The sequence below is a fragment of the Sphaeramia orbicularis genome, chromosome 13 (genome assembly GCF_902148855.1).
Source record: "Sphaeramia orbicularis chromosome 13, fSphaOr1.1, whole genome shotgun sequence".
In the NCBI taxonomy this organism is placed as follows: Eukaryota; Metazoa; Chordata; class Actinopteri; order Kurtiformes; family Apogonidae; genus Sphaeramia; species Sphaeramia orbicularis.
This window is the reverse complement of record NC_043969.1, coordinates 2,124,976-2,142,667: the sequence shown is the minus strand read 5'-3', so window position 1 is coordinate 2,142,667 and position 17,692 is coordinate 2,124,976. Positions and strand designations below refer to the sequence as shown.

Here is a 17,692-nt window from a genome sequence, read left to right as displayed (position 1 = left end):
GAAAAATAAACTGAAAAATGCCCTCTTTCATTGATAAGAAAAATAAATGAAGTGGTCATTAATGAATAAATTAACCTTTCATCAGCAAAAAATAGTTATTTAATTCCTCAAATAAACTCATCTTGAATAATATAAAGTAGAATTGTTCTTAAAATGTTACCTAAGCTTAGGAGCGGCTCAGAGCTTTTAAAACTATTAAAATAAAATCAGGTCAGGAGTGTCAATTTTATTATATGGATGTATTTATTGTGTTTTATTATTCAGAAGTAATTCTCATTTATTTTGTATTCTGTACATGTTGACTTATTAAATGTATTTTTCCAAAACAATTTCAAGTACCCCCTGGGCTTCTTCCAAGTACCCTTGGGGGTACACGTACCCTCATTTGAGAAAGACTGTCTTACCATAAATAATTTAAGACAGCAGTATATGAAAGAAGATGATTTCATAAATATAACAAAAAAATAGCATTATTGATCTGAATGTATTAAAAAATTAAACAAAAAAACAGCAGACAACACTGGTATAAAAATGTTATGAAATAATAAGTATAATGAGCTGTTCCTGACCTTTTTAAAAGAGCTTTTATTTGCAAGTTACTAATAACAGATGTAGGAGCTATTTGTCTATTTAGTTTTTTTTTTTTTGTTCAAAGTTAATTTACTTTTTTGTTTACTTATTTAGTATTTTTGGCTAATTGTTTATTTTTTGTTTGCTTTTTGTTTGTTTAATATTTAGAATATATATTTTTTTATTTTCATGGTTATTGCTTTCATTCTTTAGTATTTAGCACATTTTTGTTTTATGTTTTCTTATTGGTTTAGACCGTGGGCACCTGGGCATAAATAGGCAGCACTAAGGGAGATCACCATGCACCTGGGTGGGCCGATGGTTTTTTATCAGACAGTCAGTCAGACAAACAGACAGACAGGATGAGCAGGAGAGACAGCACAAAAGGCCTCGGTTGTTGTTTGCCTGTAAACCACAAACCCAAGGTACATCCGATGGTTATTTGAATTATGTTAAAGTCTTAAGTTCAGTCACTTTTTAGCTGATTTAATTTTGATGACAAATAGCCGCTACAGCAGATGTACTACAGAGCTGTTTTTGTGGTGTTCTGGTACTCAAGGCACTTAACAATGTGTTACTTTAAACCTTGAGATTCCACTTATCCCTACCTGGAGGAGTTGGATATGGTCCAGAGAATATTAAAATACTGACATTTATTTAGTTACAGTGAAAAATCCCCCCTTTTGCAAAATGTAAGGTGTCAGGAAAAAGTGCCAGAGAATCATTGTATTCCTTAATGACTACTTCCCATCTAAAAAAGAAAACGCCACAGGACAATGGGAGGTTACAGGAATCATTGTTCTGATAATGGGCAGTTGTGGAGGAAAGGAGCTACACAGTGGGGTGAGAATGTCCATTTAGATTTTTCCACCTATGCTGCTAATAAACCAATGTACATGGCACAACAAGGTATCTAGTTCCACATTTTAGTTGGTAAGGCTACCTAAGTTATATCTGACTGTTGATTTTACTTGTAGTTATATCTGTGTGTCACTGTGTATAACAGTTAAACTACATGGAGGAGGAAACTCGGTGGACGACAAGAGCCAGTCAGATAAAAGCAGTGGAGACTTTAAGAAGTCAGATGCCAGCACTCCTTGTCAGTGTGTGTGTCACAGCTCAGCCAGCGCAGCTTCAGCCTCGGTCCAAACAGATGTTGTGGATCTCACTGTGTCACCCTGCAAAGGGGCAGTGCGAGCTCCGCCCCCAGCCGCTGGACATGGTAAATGTCTTTTCATCTTTCCACTTGTCTGCAGTAGTTTTAAACAGTCTCTGGCTTTAAATCATTTTTACTTTGTTCCTTCACTGGAATCTGTTTCACTGATATTCATTCATATAGTTGTCACATATAATTGCTCTGTAAGTGCAGATTGACAAGATTAACAAGAGTGTGTGTAAGTGGACCTTAGAATAGTCCTTTCTATCTCCCAATAGGTGATTTTTGACAGTTAAATACATTTAGTAAGTTGCAAAATATCAGTCTGGCAGCTTTAATAACAGCAGGACCCAGGCAATAATTGACAGACCTAAAAGGACAGAGCTGAAATTCGTTTATTTAAGAATTTAATTGTTTGTTAAATATTAATTCAACTGTGGACAAGGGTATTTTGAAGGTGTCACTTGTTCTAATGACTCAACGATGACATTCAACATGTGAGTCAGAGGAGTTGTACATCTCAAATATCCAGTTTGGTTGAGTCATGAAGTCACTGAGTGAGTCATTACAGGGTGGGGAAGCAAAATTTACAATGAACATTTAGTTGTTTTTTCTCAGCAGGCACTACGTCAACTGTTTTGAAACCAAACATAAACTGATGTCATAATCATACCTAACACTATTATCCATACCTTTTCAGAAACTTTTGCCCATATGAGTAATCAGGAAAGCAAACATCAAAGAGTGTGTGATTTGCTGAATGCACTCGTCACACCAAAGGAGATTTCAGAAATAGTTGGAGTGTCCATAAGACTGTTTATAATGGAAAGAAGAGAATGACTATGAGCAAAACCATTACGAGAAAGTCTGGAAGATACTATTAAAGAGGAATGGGAGAAGTTGTCACCCGAATATTTGAGGAACACTTGCACAAGTTTCAGGAAGCGTGTGAAGGCAGTTATTGAGAAAGAAGGAGGACACATAGAATAAAAACATTTTCTATTATGTCAGTTTTCTTGTGGCAAATAAATTCTCATGACTTTCAATAAACTAATTGGTCATACACTGTCTTTCAATCCCTGCCTCAAAATATTGTAAATTTTGCTTCCCCACCCTGTACAGAATGTTCAGTAAATAACTAGTTTGTAATTATGTGGTACATTTGTCTAAAACCACAGAGACAGTTACCGTTGATGGAAGGGAGATTGCCATGATGATCTCTTCCATTGTCTTTGCAGAGTCTGATGAGGCGGCTGAAGTCTTTTCAGAGTTAATGTCATTCTCTGTGTGTAAAACACTGTGCATGCTGTTTTTCAGTGTCACCACCAGAGGAGCCACAACCTAAGAAACAAACGATCGCCTCTCGTCTGTCTGAAAAGTTCCGCTCTTCTCCCCTCACTGACAGTGAGAAAGATGATGACTTCCAGCCAGACAGGAAACGCATTCGCACTGCTGAACCCAAGGTGCCTTTTGAAGCTTTTTACAACTGATTATATGAAAGACTATATTTTTCCCCATATCATGATGAAGTAACTCTTTAATTGTTTGATAATACAATACACCATATTACTTGAAGACAAGTCCACATAGCTGTATTATAAAGAAGAACAGAGGACTTGATAACAGTTTATGAAATATGGACTTGACTGTACTGACATGTTTTTTTCTCTGAGCAATTCCTGTTGGAATAATCACTACTGAGTTGTTGCATAGTTCAGAGACTTTGGTAAAACATGTCATCTGAGGACATTTAGTCCAGGCAAAAAAGAAAAACATTCAGACAACTAAAGAATTTAAAATAATACTAATATAAATAATAATACTGCTCCTACTACTACCACTATTAATGATAATAACATGATGGATTGGATTTATATATTGTTTTTGTTGGCACTCAAAGCGAGTTCATCACTTATTCACTCATCATTCACACGCTGGTGGTGGTAAATTATATCTGTATCCACAGCTGCCCTGGGGCAGACTGATGGAAATGTGGCTGCTAGCGGCCTAACTGGCCACCACTACACATTCATTCACATTCATACACCAGTGTTAGGACGCTGGAGGCAAGGTGGGTGAAGTGTCTTTCCCAAGGACACAATGGCACATGACTGGGACAGAGCAGGATTTGAACCGCCGATCCTCTTGTTATAGGACGACCTGCTCTACTTCCTGAGCGGGTCGTCCAGTAACATTTATAAAGTTATAGACATAACTTTACTTTTCTCTTTCAGATTTTAAAACTTTCATGCAGTCAAATGCTGGCTAAAAACAAATTCCAAATTAAAGCAACTTCTTGAAAATATGTAGACCTTCAAGACCTTGTTGCATATTTAGTGTTGGTAGTAAACTCTAACATCACTAAAGAGTAAATAAAAACATTCTGGTTAAGTTAGTTAAGATGCATTCCTAAATGTTATTAAGATAACAGGACTTCCTATGCAGCAAGCTGTCCAGTTTAAGCTGATCTGAGGTTCAGATGTGTAGAATAATGTGTGTAAGGTACAGTTTGTTTCTTTGTTCATCAGGGCCACAAAAGGCAGCATCTGGAAAAGGGGGTAATATTCATAGATGATGAACCAGAGTGTGAAAATCAGCCTTCAGCTAATCAGAGTTGGATCACGCAGCCAAACAGCCCAGCAGCCAGTCTGCCGTCATCATGCTGTGTGAGTACACATACATAGAGATATATACTGGTATTAAGGAATTTTACATATCAGCAAGTTACTGTAGTCTCTGGTCTCTGGTTTTATCACCATTCAGTGACCACCAGGTGGGGGTACACTCCACAAAATTGAACAAGGCTGTGGATGAAATTGATTACTTAAGCAAACATGTAGAGACTTTACATGTGTTATAACAGAGCATGAGTTTGTACATACAGTACATGGCAAGAACTGTCCTGAGATTTGTAATCCATACAAGTTTTAAAAAAAAAAAAAAATTAATCAGATCAGGAAATGACTAATAGGAGCACTTTCAGGAAAGTTTGAATATTAAACCTCACTTTTTACTGTTTATACAGGTTATTGTGTAAATTTGTAAAAGGAATAATTTGTACATCAAATAAGTAAACTGAAGTTGTTTAAGCACTAACAGAATGTTCTGTGCATGTGCTTTGTTGGTATATTTAATTTTAGTAAATTTATGCTGTTTAATTAAACGTTACAGTCACCATGATAACTTGTGAATTAATATAAAGGCCAGGATATTTATTACTTTTGGTCACTTTTGCTATGTTTCAGAAAAGGTATTCAATTTCATACAGTCAGAAGCAACCAAAGCAGGTACATCAAGTAACAGCATTTTCTTAAAGGTATCAAGATGCTGTTGAGGTGAATAATCAGCGTTACCGAAGTCTGTGCAGGCCCCATACAGCAAAAGGTTACCCATAATCATGCACTGTGCTCAGGTACAGAACGCTGTAGTCCCACTCACTGGACTAGTGAACCTCTCCTAACTACGTGTAAACCTGGCGCAGGTGTGTGTCTTGGATCTGGAGCTGCGGATGGTGGGAGGTGGAAAAAGAGGCGGAGGGAAAGTGAAGTCGAAAAAGCGCATCCGTCTCTGGTTTCCCTGCAGCTACATGACCCGGTCTCTTTTGTCCCACGAGCGCTGACTGACGGCCTGAATGGGGCCCTTTGAAGCAAGCTCCAGTTTTAATTAAGAGGGTTTGCCTCGCTTGGGCCGCTGATCTGTGAAAGCCACGGGGATAAATATTGAATGGGGTTCACCCACTGGTTACTGCGCCCGAGGGATAAACAGGTGCTTTGGAGGGCAGATATTCAGCAGGGCCCCTACCTGCACAGTGTGGTCATATCGCAGGGAGGGGGTGTTGGGTGTCATGTTTTCTGAGGTATTGGCAATTGAAGCCCACCCTTATTGGAATGAATTCCAAGCCTTCGAAAGCTGTGGAATGAGGAGCAAATTGGCGTCCAGCAAGAGGCGCCAGTGATACCCAAGCGATCCACTGCCTGCGGCCCCTCTGTGCCCTCTAACTGGCCCCCTGGAGTGTGAGATTTCCATCTCTCAGGTGTTGGCAGGCAGAATAGCAACAGAAGCCTACCTGTGAATATTCGGAGGTGTTCAGTAACACTGCTGACCTCTGTTCTGTCAGTTCCAGAGGGTTTTAGCTCCTGCGTACACTTGGTACACACTGAGGAAACATGGTACACCACCATACCTGTGCTGCACAGCAAACCAGTAAACGCCATCTTCATAAGATACCTATGTCACTATGCACTATGCATGCTGTTTGAAGGTTAGAGTTTATATTGGTACCAAAGAATGAACATCGGTGGAATTTGTCTGTGCTCAAAGAATATGTTTGAACAGAGCTGGTGTCCCGTTTGGCCCTTTTGCCAGTTATCTGCATTCCTTTCTGAGGGGTGTCTGCTCTGGGCTGTGGGGCCAGGCTTGAAACCTTGTTGTCCTGGCATCTCAGGAGGTAGCCGTGTAAAAGGATACTCTTGTGTCAGCTGTTTCCTGCTGTAGCTTTTGACAAGGGGCTGTATTCATCAGCGGGCCCTTTTACCCTGCCCCAACCCACACCCCCTCCTCTCACCTGCCAATGAATAAGTAATTATTGGCCATCTTGGGGCAGGATATTTGGATGGCTCTATTTAATGTGGCAGTAGCAGGTAAGGTGATCAGGCCCAGGGCCCAGGCTGTGGAGCGTAACTGTTCCAGAGGAGAAAGGTAACCTGAACTGGTGTTGGGGCCCTGCAGCACCTCTGTTTATTTTTCACATGAGCTCAAGCCTCGTTATCCCTCTTAACTCTGAGAGACGGCTCTCTTAGGGCTCTTTGGCCTGCACTCCATCACACATTGTAATATTTGATGGGCAAACATGCTTGGAAAATCTGAGCTGCTGGGTAATGTGAGCTCCTCATCTGTCATCAGAAGTGCTACCTTCTGATCCCCATCATAAGTTGCTCTGTGTGACAACACATACCATTCATTCTTATGTGCAGTCATTCTGGTAATTTGCAGAGGATTCAGGAGTAAACATGCTTGGCAAGATTGTGATTTATGTTGTTACACAATATTAACAATAAATGTGTTAGTCTGTGAGGAAAGGAGAAATACATTTTTATGAAATAAAATATCTTGCCAGTCAACAGAGAACATGTGCAAATCTGATTTTAGTGTAATGTCCTTTGTTTTGTGAACATGGCCCAGAGGAAAATTTTACCACTCAAAGCTTGCTCTTTCACCGTTCAGGAGACAAATATGAGATTCTCATTTCAGTCTCACTTTTGTGTCCATTTCATCTCAAATATTTCTCATAGTGTTTCTCCTAAAATTCACTAGAAGAAATAGGTGGGACATAAGAATAGTCTGGAGTCAAACTTGTGTCTTTAAGGAGATATCTTCTCAGTCGTCTCAATTCAGTTTTTCATTTGAGTCCCCACTGGAAAAGAAAATAAGTAATGATAGAGATACAATGGCACAACATGCAAATGTCTTAAAACAACAGAATTCTCAAATGCTGGAAGAAATTGACTCTTTAATTGGCAATACACAGCAATGGTGCAGAAACACATTAGTCTAAGACAGAATGCCAAACCTAACATTTCATTTTGTATAATTTCTGATTTTTAGCACCAAAAACTTAACCATGCAATTTATACTACTTTCCTGCTCATACATTCATTCATTCTCTGAAAAGTGTGATGAGCTTGAGGAATTCTCTTCTGTAGAATGCTTTTTTATGTATTTTAGGATGGTACAAAGCTTAAAGAAAGCTTTCACTAAGTATTACAAGTGGACTTTTGTTTGCCATTGTTGATCTAAATCCAACAAATTGGGATGCTGTTGTGACATGGTTGGAGCCAGTGGTTGGTGACGGTTGGAATATTGAGAATGGCTTGTAGGCAGAGAGGATGCACACCATTAGTGCGACTGGTAAAATGGCCGGGTAGGTGGTGATAATGGGCGAGCTAGAAGCTGGCATTGTTTTAAGCTATGATTTGGTCTTGGGTACAGGTTAGATCACATACAGACTACATCCATTCTGTACAACTGGGAGTAAAGCATCTAGTGATGTTTTTGTGATAGTCCACTGAGTTTTCCTGTTGTGCATTCAGTACGGTGCGTTCATTTATAGAAGTAGACAAGCAGATCAAAGAAATTAGACCACCATTTTTAGCTTACTGGCTGACAGGCCATAAGCTGTTGTCGTCATGCGGCGTCCGGCGGCGGCGTCCGGCGGCGGCGTCCGGCGGCGGCGTCTGTCGTCCGTTACAAAAATTTCAATTGTCTTCTTCTCCGAAACTACAATTCCTATTGACTTCAAACTTGGCATACAGCTTCTTTATGATGATGTTAACAAAAGTTAGTGAAATTATTTGGATCTGGATCTGATTCTGGATTTGGTGCCACTTTGAAAAATTTCCCTATTATAAGAGATAGGAAGTGGATCGATGCAATAACTCAGTAAATATAAATGATATCCAGTGTAAATTTCTCCAGTCCAGCCCTGATGGGGAGATGACTAAAACATAATCTCCACATGCTGATCAGGATCTTCTTCTGGATCCGGGAACTTACAGAAAATTTAACATGGGCTCTTATGGGGAAAAAATTTCAATCATCTTTTTCTCCCAAACTCCAGTTCTGATCGACTTCAAACTTGGTATACAGCTTCTGTATGATAATGTCAACACAAGGGATTGAAATTATTTTGATCTGGATCTGATAGTGGATTTGATGCAACTTTTGAAAATTTCCTCATTATAAGAGGTAGGAAGTGGATTGAATCAGTAAGTGTCAATGATATCAAGTTGGAATTTGAATTTTTACAGATCTGATTGGAATATGACCAAAACATGGGCTATTTCTCTAGTATAATAAATACACATAACCGGGTGATAATAAATGGCATCTGGATACATTTCCCAAAGCTTTTAATTTGGCCGGTAAGCTACAGGGCCATTGGTCCTATTTTTTATTTTTTTTTATTAGATTCCCTCTTCCTGTCTCTTCTCACAAGATGTTCTTTAAAACATCTGAGTGTCGGTCTATCTTGTCAGGCCAGTTGTATTGTTGTGGATCTATACTACAGCCATTTCCTGCTCCTCAGTGAAGCAATCTTCATTCTTCTAATGGACTCAATAACCCCTGCACAGATAGACCATGCTGAAAAAGTACTATGGAATTTCCATTCTCAAGCAAGTGGACTTTATAGTGAACAATACATTGCAGTCAGTGTGCACAAACCTGTCCATTTACCAGATAGTGTAAGAGCTCTCAGACCCCTGTGGATAGACTGTTTTTTTCACTTTGTGGACAAAAATAGATAGATCCTTACTTCATCTCATACATGGGACCCAGAATATACATGTCCAGATGGTTAATACTATAAGGATCATACAGTCACTCCCTAGTATCCCACAAAACATGAAATTGGTCACTGTAGTAACAGAGTTTTTAACCAGAATGTCAAGGGATGGCACTTAATAAGCAACTAATGTTGTCACAACAATGTGGTAATGGTTGAGGCATTGTTCAATCGATTTCTTGCAATTACTGATTCATGTCATTTGGAACAGTGCTACCTCACTCAGTTCTACATCACACATTCCAATGACTGACTTAAAAAATGTTGGAGAAAGGATGTAAGGTACAGTACATAAAAGAGGCAGCAGGGTGTACATGGACACTTTCAAACGTATCTATAAATAGAAAATGTTTAGTCATTACAGGAAAAAGTGTCATACAACTTAGCATAAAGAGTCCACACCCTGCAAACCTGATAAAAAAGTTTGGGAGCGTGTGATGCCTCAGTCACCATCTAGATCTCTCTTATTGATCTGTACTATGTAATAAATTCAGCATCCCATTTTATTAAACTTATTGCATGGCTTTGTCACGTGGTTAAAATGTTGTTTTGATCTTCTTACTCTGTGGATTTTACTTATGTTACATTAAATAAGATAGTGCCCCCTTTTAGAAAACTATCTCAGAAACTAGTTGTGTTAATTGTAAATGAAGACCAAAATCAAAAGGATAGACATTTGAAAAAAGAAATAGAAAAGAAAAACAGTCAGGTTCCAAAACTATTTGTGTTTAAATGATACATAGGTAAATTCATCAATGACACTATAGTTGCAAGATTTACAAAATTCAGGATTTGAGAATCTGCATGATTTATGTGAACCACTGAATGGTCAAAGTGTAGGCCACTTAAAAGAGCTCAACACATTAGCAGGATCAATTTCAGAAGTGTTGCCGGCTACACTTCATATGTGAGCGGTTGAAAAAAGGATCCACCACATCACTCCACTGCCAATTATGAAGCAGCTAGATTTTCTAAGCTGCCACAATGCTGGCCTATCATCTTTCAGAGCCAGAAAAGGTCACCTGGTGCAGAGTGACAGGACACCTTATGTACAGATACAAATTCTTTATTCGTCTCCATGCCTGGTCAAAAGAGTCTACAAGACAGTTGTTCTGAAAGCGTCTTCAGGCACAGGATAAGTGTGATGAGGCTGGAGTATTTTGATATGTATACACCAAAAAGCAAAATGTAGGATTTTTAAATGGAACACACTGCATGTGTTTACACTTACACAGTGATATTAAAGCAACACAATGGACTTTTTCAGCCTTCAAACTATATTTTCAAGGTCATTTTGGTGGTACAGCAACTCACAATAGGTTCAGTTACACTTTTGTCATCGCTTCAGAGCATCTGTCTTTCCTGCACTAGCACTATGTAACTTCTGGGTTCGGGTCGGGACCCCTACACAAAAAGAACTACATAATTTTACTGCTTTATGGCATACATCACGTAATTGATGGGCGCTTGCAATAAGTAGTTTGTCATCCGGGCTTTTGAGCTTTCATGTTCATTTTTAAGGAATAAAGGATACGAGCTCCAGGGGAACGTTTGCTTCCAAAAGGATTTTAAAGACTGTTGTGTCATATGGCTTTCACCGAGACATGGCTCACTGAACAGGACCACAACTCCCATCTCACCATTGATGGCTTTGGGACCCCCTTCCGATTGGACCGCAATACTGAAGTAAAGGGTAAAACACAGAGAGGTGGAATGTGTCTGTATGTTAGTGAACGATACTGCAGCTCTGTTATTATCAGAGAACAAGTCTGTACACCAGACACTGAACTTTTGTTGGTGGACGTTGCACCCATTTTACCTACCCTGGGAGTTCCCTTCCGGGGCCGGTTCTACAGGGAAAAAACAAACAAAAAAAACAAATGTTTAAAAAAAAAAAAAAAAAAAAATGTCCTGCCCCCTCAAATTAAAGTTTGCAAATTTTCAGGAGGTAGCTTCACAACAGCAGGAGACTTAGAGGAATTAGTATCGTGTCTTAAGTTTCACTTTCACTTTGCAAAGGGAAATGCCAATTCTGCCTCCTGCGCTGTATTTGATGCTGTACAGAAATTGCAGAATAGCTCACCGGAGGCTCTGAACTTTATATTGGGTGATTTTAATGATGGCTCACTGAGAAAGACCCTAGCAAATTTCTATCAGTATGTCTTCTGTCTTGCCTCAGGAAGTTTGCCAGCATCAGTGGCTTGTCAACAAATGTGCGAGTATTACCGAGATAGAGATTTTACAACGGTTATTACAGACAATACCATTTCTTGACTTTAGGGGGACCCCGCAACCACAAGTTCTGTAGTGTTGCTTTAAAGGTGCGGGAGAGTTTTGTGACCAATTTTTCATCAAATCTGTCAAACCTCAGTCATATCCTCAGTATCAGGAATCTGTTAGTCTTTCTGTGATTACTCAGCTGAATCTCTTGCATTGCTGTGAACAATTTCGAAGTGCCATCCACCATAAACAAACCATGTGTTTACAATCAGAGCTGGGAGGTAACTCGGGTATCTTCGGAATTTTGTTGGGACGTGCATTGTGGGAAACGGAGGCTTGCACAGCCACCTGACAGCGGCAGCTGCTACAGACACAACGGGGAAACGGCAGGAGCTCCCTTCCCTCTATGCATATTCCTCCAGCCGTTTCAGCCGTTTCTGCGTCATGTTTGTTTCATCCATATAAATATCATTTAGTTGTGCTGCCACTGTCAGGTGGCTGCGCACACCTCCATTTCCCACAGTGCACGTCACGACAAAATTCCGAAGATGCCCGAGTTACCTCCCGGCTCGGTTTGTAAACACATGGTTTGTTTCTGGTGGATGGCACAAAGAAACTGTTCACCATAATGCAAGAGATTCAGGTGAGTAATGACAGAAAGACTTACAGATTCGTGATACTGAGGATATGAGTGGACTTTTACAGATTTGATGAAAAATTGGTCACGAAAGTCTCCCGCACCTTTAAGCTATCATACATGCTCTCAATCTCACTATCAGAATCAGAGTAATTGTGGATTGCTTACAAACCCATTCCACACCTGTCCAGCAATCATATTAGCTGACCTTTCACGTTCGTACATTAGTTCATTATGGTTTATGGGATCAAGTGATTGAAAGAATAGGAAGGAAGAATCCAGACTAGGAATCAGAAATTTATACAAGTCAAAGGATCCTTTTCTTTTTAAAATAACATAGGTTACGTAGGTTTCACAGGTTAGTTATGCCACCCTGTTCATGATGCAGGATTCCTTGAAAATTGTGTGACTGTACTAAATCTTAAATCTCTTTATTCACATCTAGAAAAGGTGTAGAAAATGTATACAAATTGTGTAGCATAACAGAATTATGAATATAGTGTGTGTCAAAAATAGGTCATAATGAGTTAACATTACCTCAGTATGTTATTGTTCAATCATTTTGTGTTTAACTATCCTGAAAAATTCACAGGGTTTAAAATAATTAACACACTGAATATTGAAAAAATAACAAGTGTTGGACAATATCTCACCAAATCATGTGTAAAAAAATTAACATGGTTTGTGGCTGAGTTTTGCAAAACATTAAATGCTGTAGTTTCACACCAAAGAACATTAGAAGTCGTATTGCTAACCACTTGATGTTACTTGAAGTCCAATATTTTCCGTCCTGTTCTATTTTGGTCTCCACTATCAGGTCATTTTGACTCTAGCCCTTGTATGTTCCATATTTTTCACTCGATGGACTGCAACCTTTTGTAATTGCTGTTTAGTGCTCAGCAGATTGTGTGAGTTTTTTAATGTAGTTGCCTGCTGTTGCCAGGAATAGAGCTTTTCCAAGTAAATATCAGGCCATAGTAAATGTTGGTTATTAGAGCTTAAACATTATTATCATATGAATATAATTACATTATAATACAGTATTATACTGTATTGTTAGTACATTAATGACTCTGCTATTAGAGCAACAGTAATTTTAGTCAATAAGCAGACATCATTTGTCTGAAAGATGTTCAGACATATTGGAGCTCTAAATTGCCTGTCTATATTTCTGTCTGTCTCTTCTCTCAGTTCAGTGAACCGTGCACTCGGTGTCCATGTGCTTTTGCCAAAGACACTGTGAAGGACAAGGAGAAAGACAGCAAAAAGAAGATCCCCAAGATATTTTTTGGGACTCGTACACATAAACAGATCACTCAAATCGCCCGCGAGCTCAAGCGCACTGTTTACTCTGGTGTGCCCATGACTATCTTATCCAGCAGAGATCACACCTGTATCAACCCAGAAGTGGCACCTCATGCCAACCGCAACGAGCGCTGCAAGGACCTGCTTGAGGCCAAAGACGTGAGGACGCACTGTGACACAATACCCACACATAAAACTTTAACTTAAAACACCAACCAAATACAGAGAACAACAGTTATGCTCACCTTTCTTCTGTGACTATTTTGCAGCATGATCTCTCTTTATGGTCAAAATCATGGACACTGTTGGCAGTGCAGACATCACATGAAAATATTGATAAAATTACGTTGAAACTTCTGTTCTTGCCTCTGCTAAATCAAAATAGTCTGTTTGACTCTGCAGGTGGAACTGTGTGTAGCTCAGCAGCAGTCTATCAGGATCAAAAATTCAGCAAAGCTGTGTGATAGAATAATATATATGGAGTAAAACATAAAGTATTGTTACAGTATTTTTCTGTGTACAGTACATTAGATAAAGTACTTGCATTCCACCAACAATTTCGGAAAGAATATTTTTAGTTTCTGACTTTTCAGACTGTTCCCTCTTTGTTATTAATATTTTTGGATTTTCTTTTTAGGTCTAACACTAGTAGCCTTTGCATTGTTCAGTTCAAAATTTAATTTCCATGGTCATTTTACAGCCTTTTTTAAAATTTATTTATTTTTTTTATGTTTTTGGAGTATTTTGGAAATATTGTCATATTGAAATTTCTTCATGTACAAAGCAAAACCTGTAATATGAATATCATTATCTGTGCTAGGTGAGGATCAGCACCTCATGACACACTCTGGATCTGTGGAAATTAAACGTTTCTCCCCTCTACCATGCCACCATATTTTAGTACAGTAACTTTTGATACAAACTTTCACACAACCTCACACCATCATGTGCTGTGAAGAGGCCTTTTGTTGTAAAGTTTTCCAGTGGCTCTGTAACACAAACCTACTGTGAACCATCAAGGCCAGACAAAACTCCTTCAACAATGTAGCCTCAGAGCAGCAATTATGCTGCTACAATATCCACAATTGGTCCAGCAGGCTCTTTTTGACACAGTAAAATGTCATGAGCCATTGAATGAGCTTTCTTTAGAGACATGAGACACTTGTAACCCCCCATACTGTCCTAAAGTTGAGGCGCCTACTGTAATGAGTACAATTACTCTGTCATTGGAGGTGTTTGCCCTTCATGGCAACTGTCTCACTTTGTCGTATGAAATAGCTGGCCCAGTCATAACCCCAGACCAGAGTGGATGTCCCTTTCTCTCAATGTCTCCATCACCTCAGGGCACGTCTCGGCAGGGTCAGGTTACCATACCGTGTAGACACGCAGTGATTTCTACACACATACACATCGTTTTAGCAGGGCTGTAAACTGCATGGTTTCCTAAAGGTGGCTGCGTGGCCTTTAATCCCCAACTTGCCTTTCACCGAGCAGACAGGGTTCAGTGTCAGCAAAGTGTCCAAGCTTAGCGCATCATTGTGAGATGGACACCATTTCATCTAGAGATTATTATTGTGTCTGAGGTTACAGAGTCCACCAGTACAATACACAGTATTTGTGTGACAGCGTCACCTCAAGCTGTTAAACTAAAGACGAGGGTGGGACATCTAAAGCAGGCACCTCTGCTGACAGATTAAAAGGGGTTTGGTACATGAGATGGTGCTTCTTTACATGTCTGATACATTCACTGTGTGAGTGTCAGGACATGCAAAGCACTACAATGGCACAAACATCCAATTGTGTCAGAAAAGTTGGAAATATAAGACATTCCACTGATGTTACAAAAACAGGGGATTATAATATTAATGACTACAGATAACCTTTTTTTCCACTAAGTTTTGTCATTTGTTTTTATCAAAGGCTGACCATTAGTGTTTTTTTTTTTTTAAAAGGTTACAGGTATTTAATAAGGATGGTTTAGAACTGGAAAATACCCATGCCACTCCCCATAAATTTTCACACTGAAAATGTAATATGAATATTCAAAACGGAATACTTTCACTTTTCTAAACATAGTCAAATGTAACAAATAAACGAATCACAAGAAAAAGCAGCAAATTTGCACACTATAAAAACATGGAACAATATTATATTGGTACTTCTACATGAAAAGTGATTGAAAATTTCAGTCAGTTAATTATAAAATAGATGAGTCACTGACACAGTATTTTAAAAATCTATTTCAAAAGTAATGGGCAAAGCTGGTGACCCTCAACGATCTAGTTCCACTGATGAAATTTGTCCTAAGAACTCATTCATAACAAATCACTTTTATTTTGCAATAGAAAATAACTGAATATTCCACTCTGTCTTCATCTCTGTTTAAATTCTACATCACAGGGGCGGTCATGTCGCTACTACCATGGCATCCAAAGGATCCGAGAAAAGGGAGCACTTCACAAGGTTCTGGGGCTCCATCAGGCCTGGGACATCGAAGACCTGGCTTCACTGGGCAAAAAGTTTCGCGTGTGTTCGTACTTTGCTGCCCGTGAACTTATGGAGTCCTCTAACATCATCTTTTGTCCATATAACTACCTGTTGGACCCAATGATCAGAGAAAGCGTGAGTGGACTGTGGAGGAGAAGTTAGAGGGGGTTAGATATGGACAGGATGAGAGAAAGAATGATGTTACTAGCTTTAAACCATACTGTAAAATTTGAAATTATTCAATATACTGTAGTTTATCCAAGAGATAATAAGAAAAGTAAGCAGATATTCACAAGACTACTACTCAGAAAAGCTGAGTTATTCCTTCCTTGTCCTTTGTCACCAGATGGAGATTAATCTGGCAGGCCAGATCTTGGTGCTAGATGAGGCGCACAACATCGAGGACTGTGCAAGAGAGAGTGCCAGCTACACATTAACCCAGCAGAGTCTGCTGATGTGCCGGGATGAGCTGGAGGGAATGATCAGAAATAACATCAGAACGTCTGGTCATGAACCGCTCAGGGGCTTGTGCTACAGCTTGATCAAGTCAGTGGTAGATATTTGTATCCTACATACTTTGTAGAGTATGTGTTAGCATTAGTGATTTCCTGTATTGTGAGTTTTTTGCACCCATCATAATGGAGTGTCTGTAGATACCTCGTCTCAATCCAATACTGTTATTTTCCTTTAAATATAGTTATGCAGTGCTGTTTTGTGTAATCTGCTTCATGATATCTTTTTTAAAACATTAGGTAAATAAGATAATACTAAGCTATACTGAAAAGTACTTGTCAAATCCAGATAATATAGAATTTGTTTTCATTATTTTTTTTAAACATAACCAACTAAACAGACTGAAACATGTCATTATGAAGTCCATTTACATCAGCCTTGGTATTCATAACAAATAACAAATAATGATGTAAAAGTTGTCTTTTAGAAATAGTTCTTATCAGTTACAATAAATGCAGTATTGTTGTTGTAAAGACTACTAAAATTTGTTAAAGGTAGTTTTTAGCCTGAGTTTCATGAATGTATTTGCTACATTCTAATAGCTGTTTATTTTTAAGGTGCTGTTTTAAATTGGTAGTATTGGACACAGTTCTGTAAATACTGCTTTATGAAAGGCCCACATTTTGACATGTTACAGACATTTCAAGGGACGGTTAGACCACTTTGTTTTTGTGCTCTTTTTTGTGACTCAGGTTTGACAGCTGAGAGAGAAACAAAAGATAACAAAATGTTTGCGCTGAATAAAGCTGCCGCTGGTAAATTAAACAATGCCTTGTCCTTGTATTGATATTTGAGATGGGATCGGGACATTCCTAATTAGTGTAAAACTAATAATGTGTATGATCAGTGTTTTAAAATTGCAAACAGCTGACTGGCTTTGATTGTCTACAATATTAAAGCACAAAAATTCTATTTTTTTCTGAATTAAGTTAAAAACACTGACAACACTGCAAATACCATACATATTTGTTTTGAGTGGAATATTGCATAATTAATGTTCATAAACATACACAGTTGGGATCAGATTTCAGCAATTTTAAGTTTCATTATTTGTGTTTCTGATATTCTTAGTAGTTGATTATTTAAATGTTGTTTTTCTGTGTGTGTGTGTGTCTGTGTGTCTGTGTGTGTCTGTGTGTATGTATGTATAGTTGGATTCAGGAGAGCCAAAGCCTGATGTCTGATCGTGGATATGAGAGCGCCTCTAAAGTGTGGACAGGGAAGGATGTGCTGGGCATCTTCTATAGTCTGGGCATCACTGCTGACACCTTTCGAATATTGAAGGTACATCAACTGTCTGTTTAACTCCTACATCGTCATGTTTCAGGTTTAAGTTACAGTCCTGTTGAATGCAGCATCTGCAGCCCATATGTTTTGTATTTAGCGGTTTGACATTAGTGACAGTATATTGTCATCTAATGTCCATAAAATATTATTTGTGTGTGGCAGTTAACAGACATGT

The 17,692-nt window shown here is 38.8% G+C and overlaps 1 protein-coding gene across 1 annotated transcript in view; it reads left to right on the top strand.

Annotated features, from left to right (window-relative positions):
• Positions 1-17,692, top strand: part of brip1 (BRCA1 interacting helicase 1) — a 62,194-nt gene that overhangs the window by 3,340 nt on the left and 41,162 nt on the right. Inside the window, exons 4-10 of the mRNA XM_030152884.1 lie at positions 1,577-1,792; positions 3,044-3,189; positions 4,255-4,392; positions 13,117-13,389; positions 15,631-15,852; positions 16,064-16,263; positions 17,382-17,514. Coding sequence (XP_030008744.1) covers positions 1,577-1,792; positions 3,044-3,189; positions 4,255-4,392; positions 13,117-13,389; positions 15,631-15,852; positions 16,064-16,263; positions 17,382-17,514 — 1,328 coding nt within the window. The remainder of the gene's footprint in view (positions 1-1,576; positions 1,793-3,043; positions 3,190-4,254; positions 4,393-13,116; positions 13,390-15,630; positions 15,853-16,063; positions 16,264-17,381; positions 17,515-17,692) is intronic.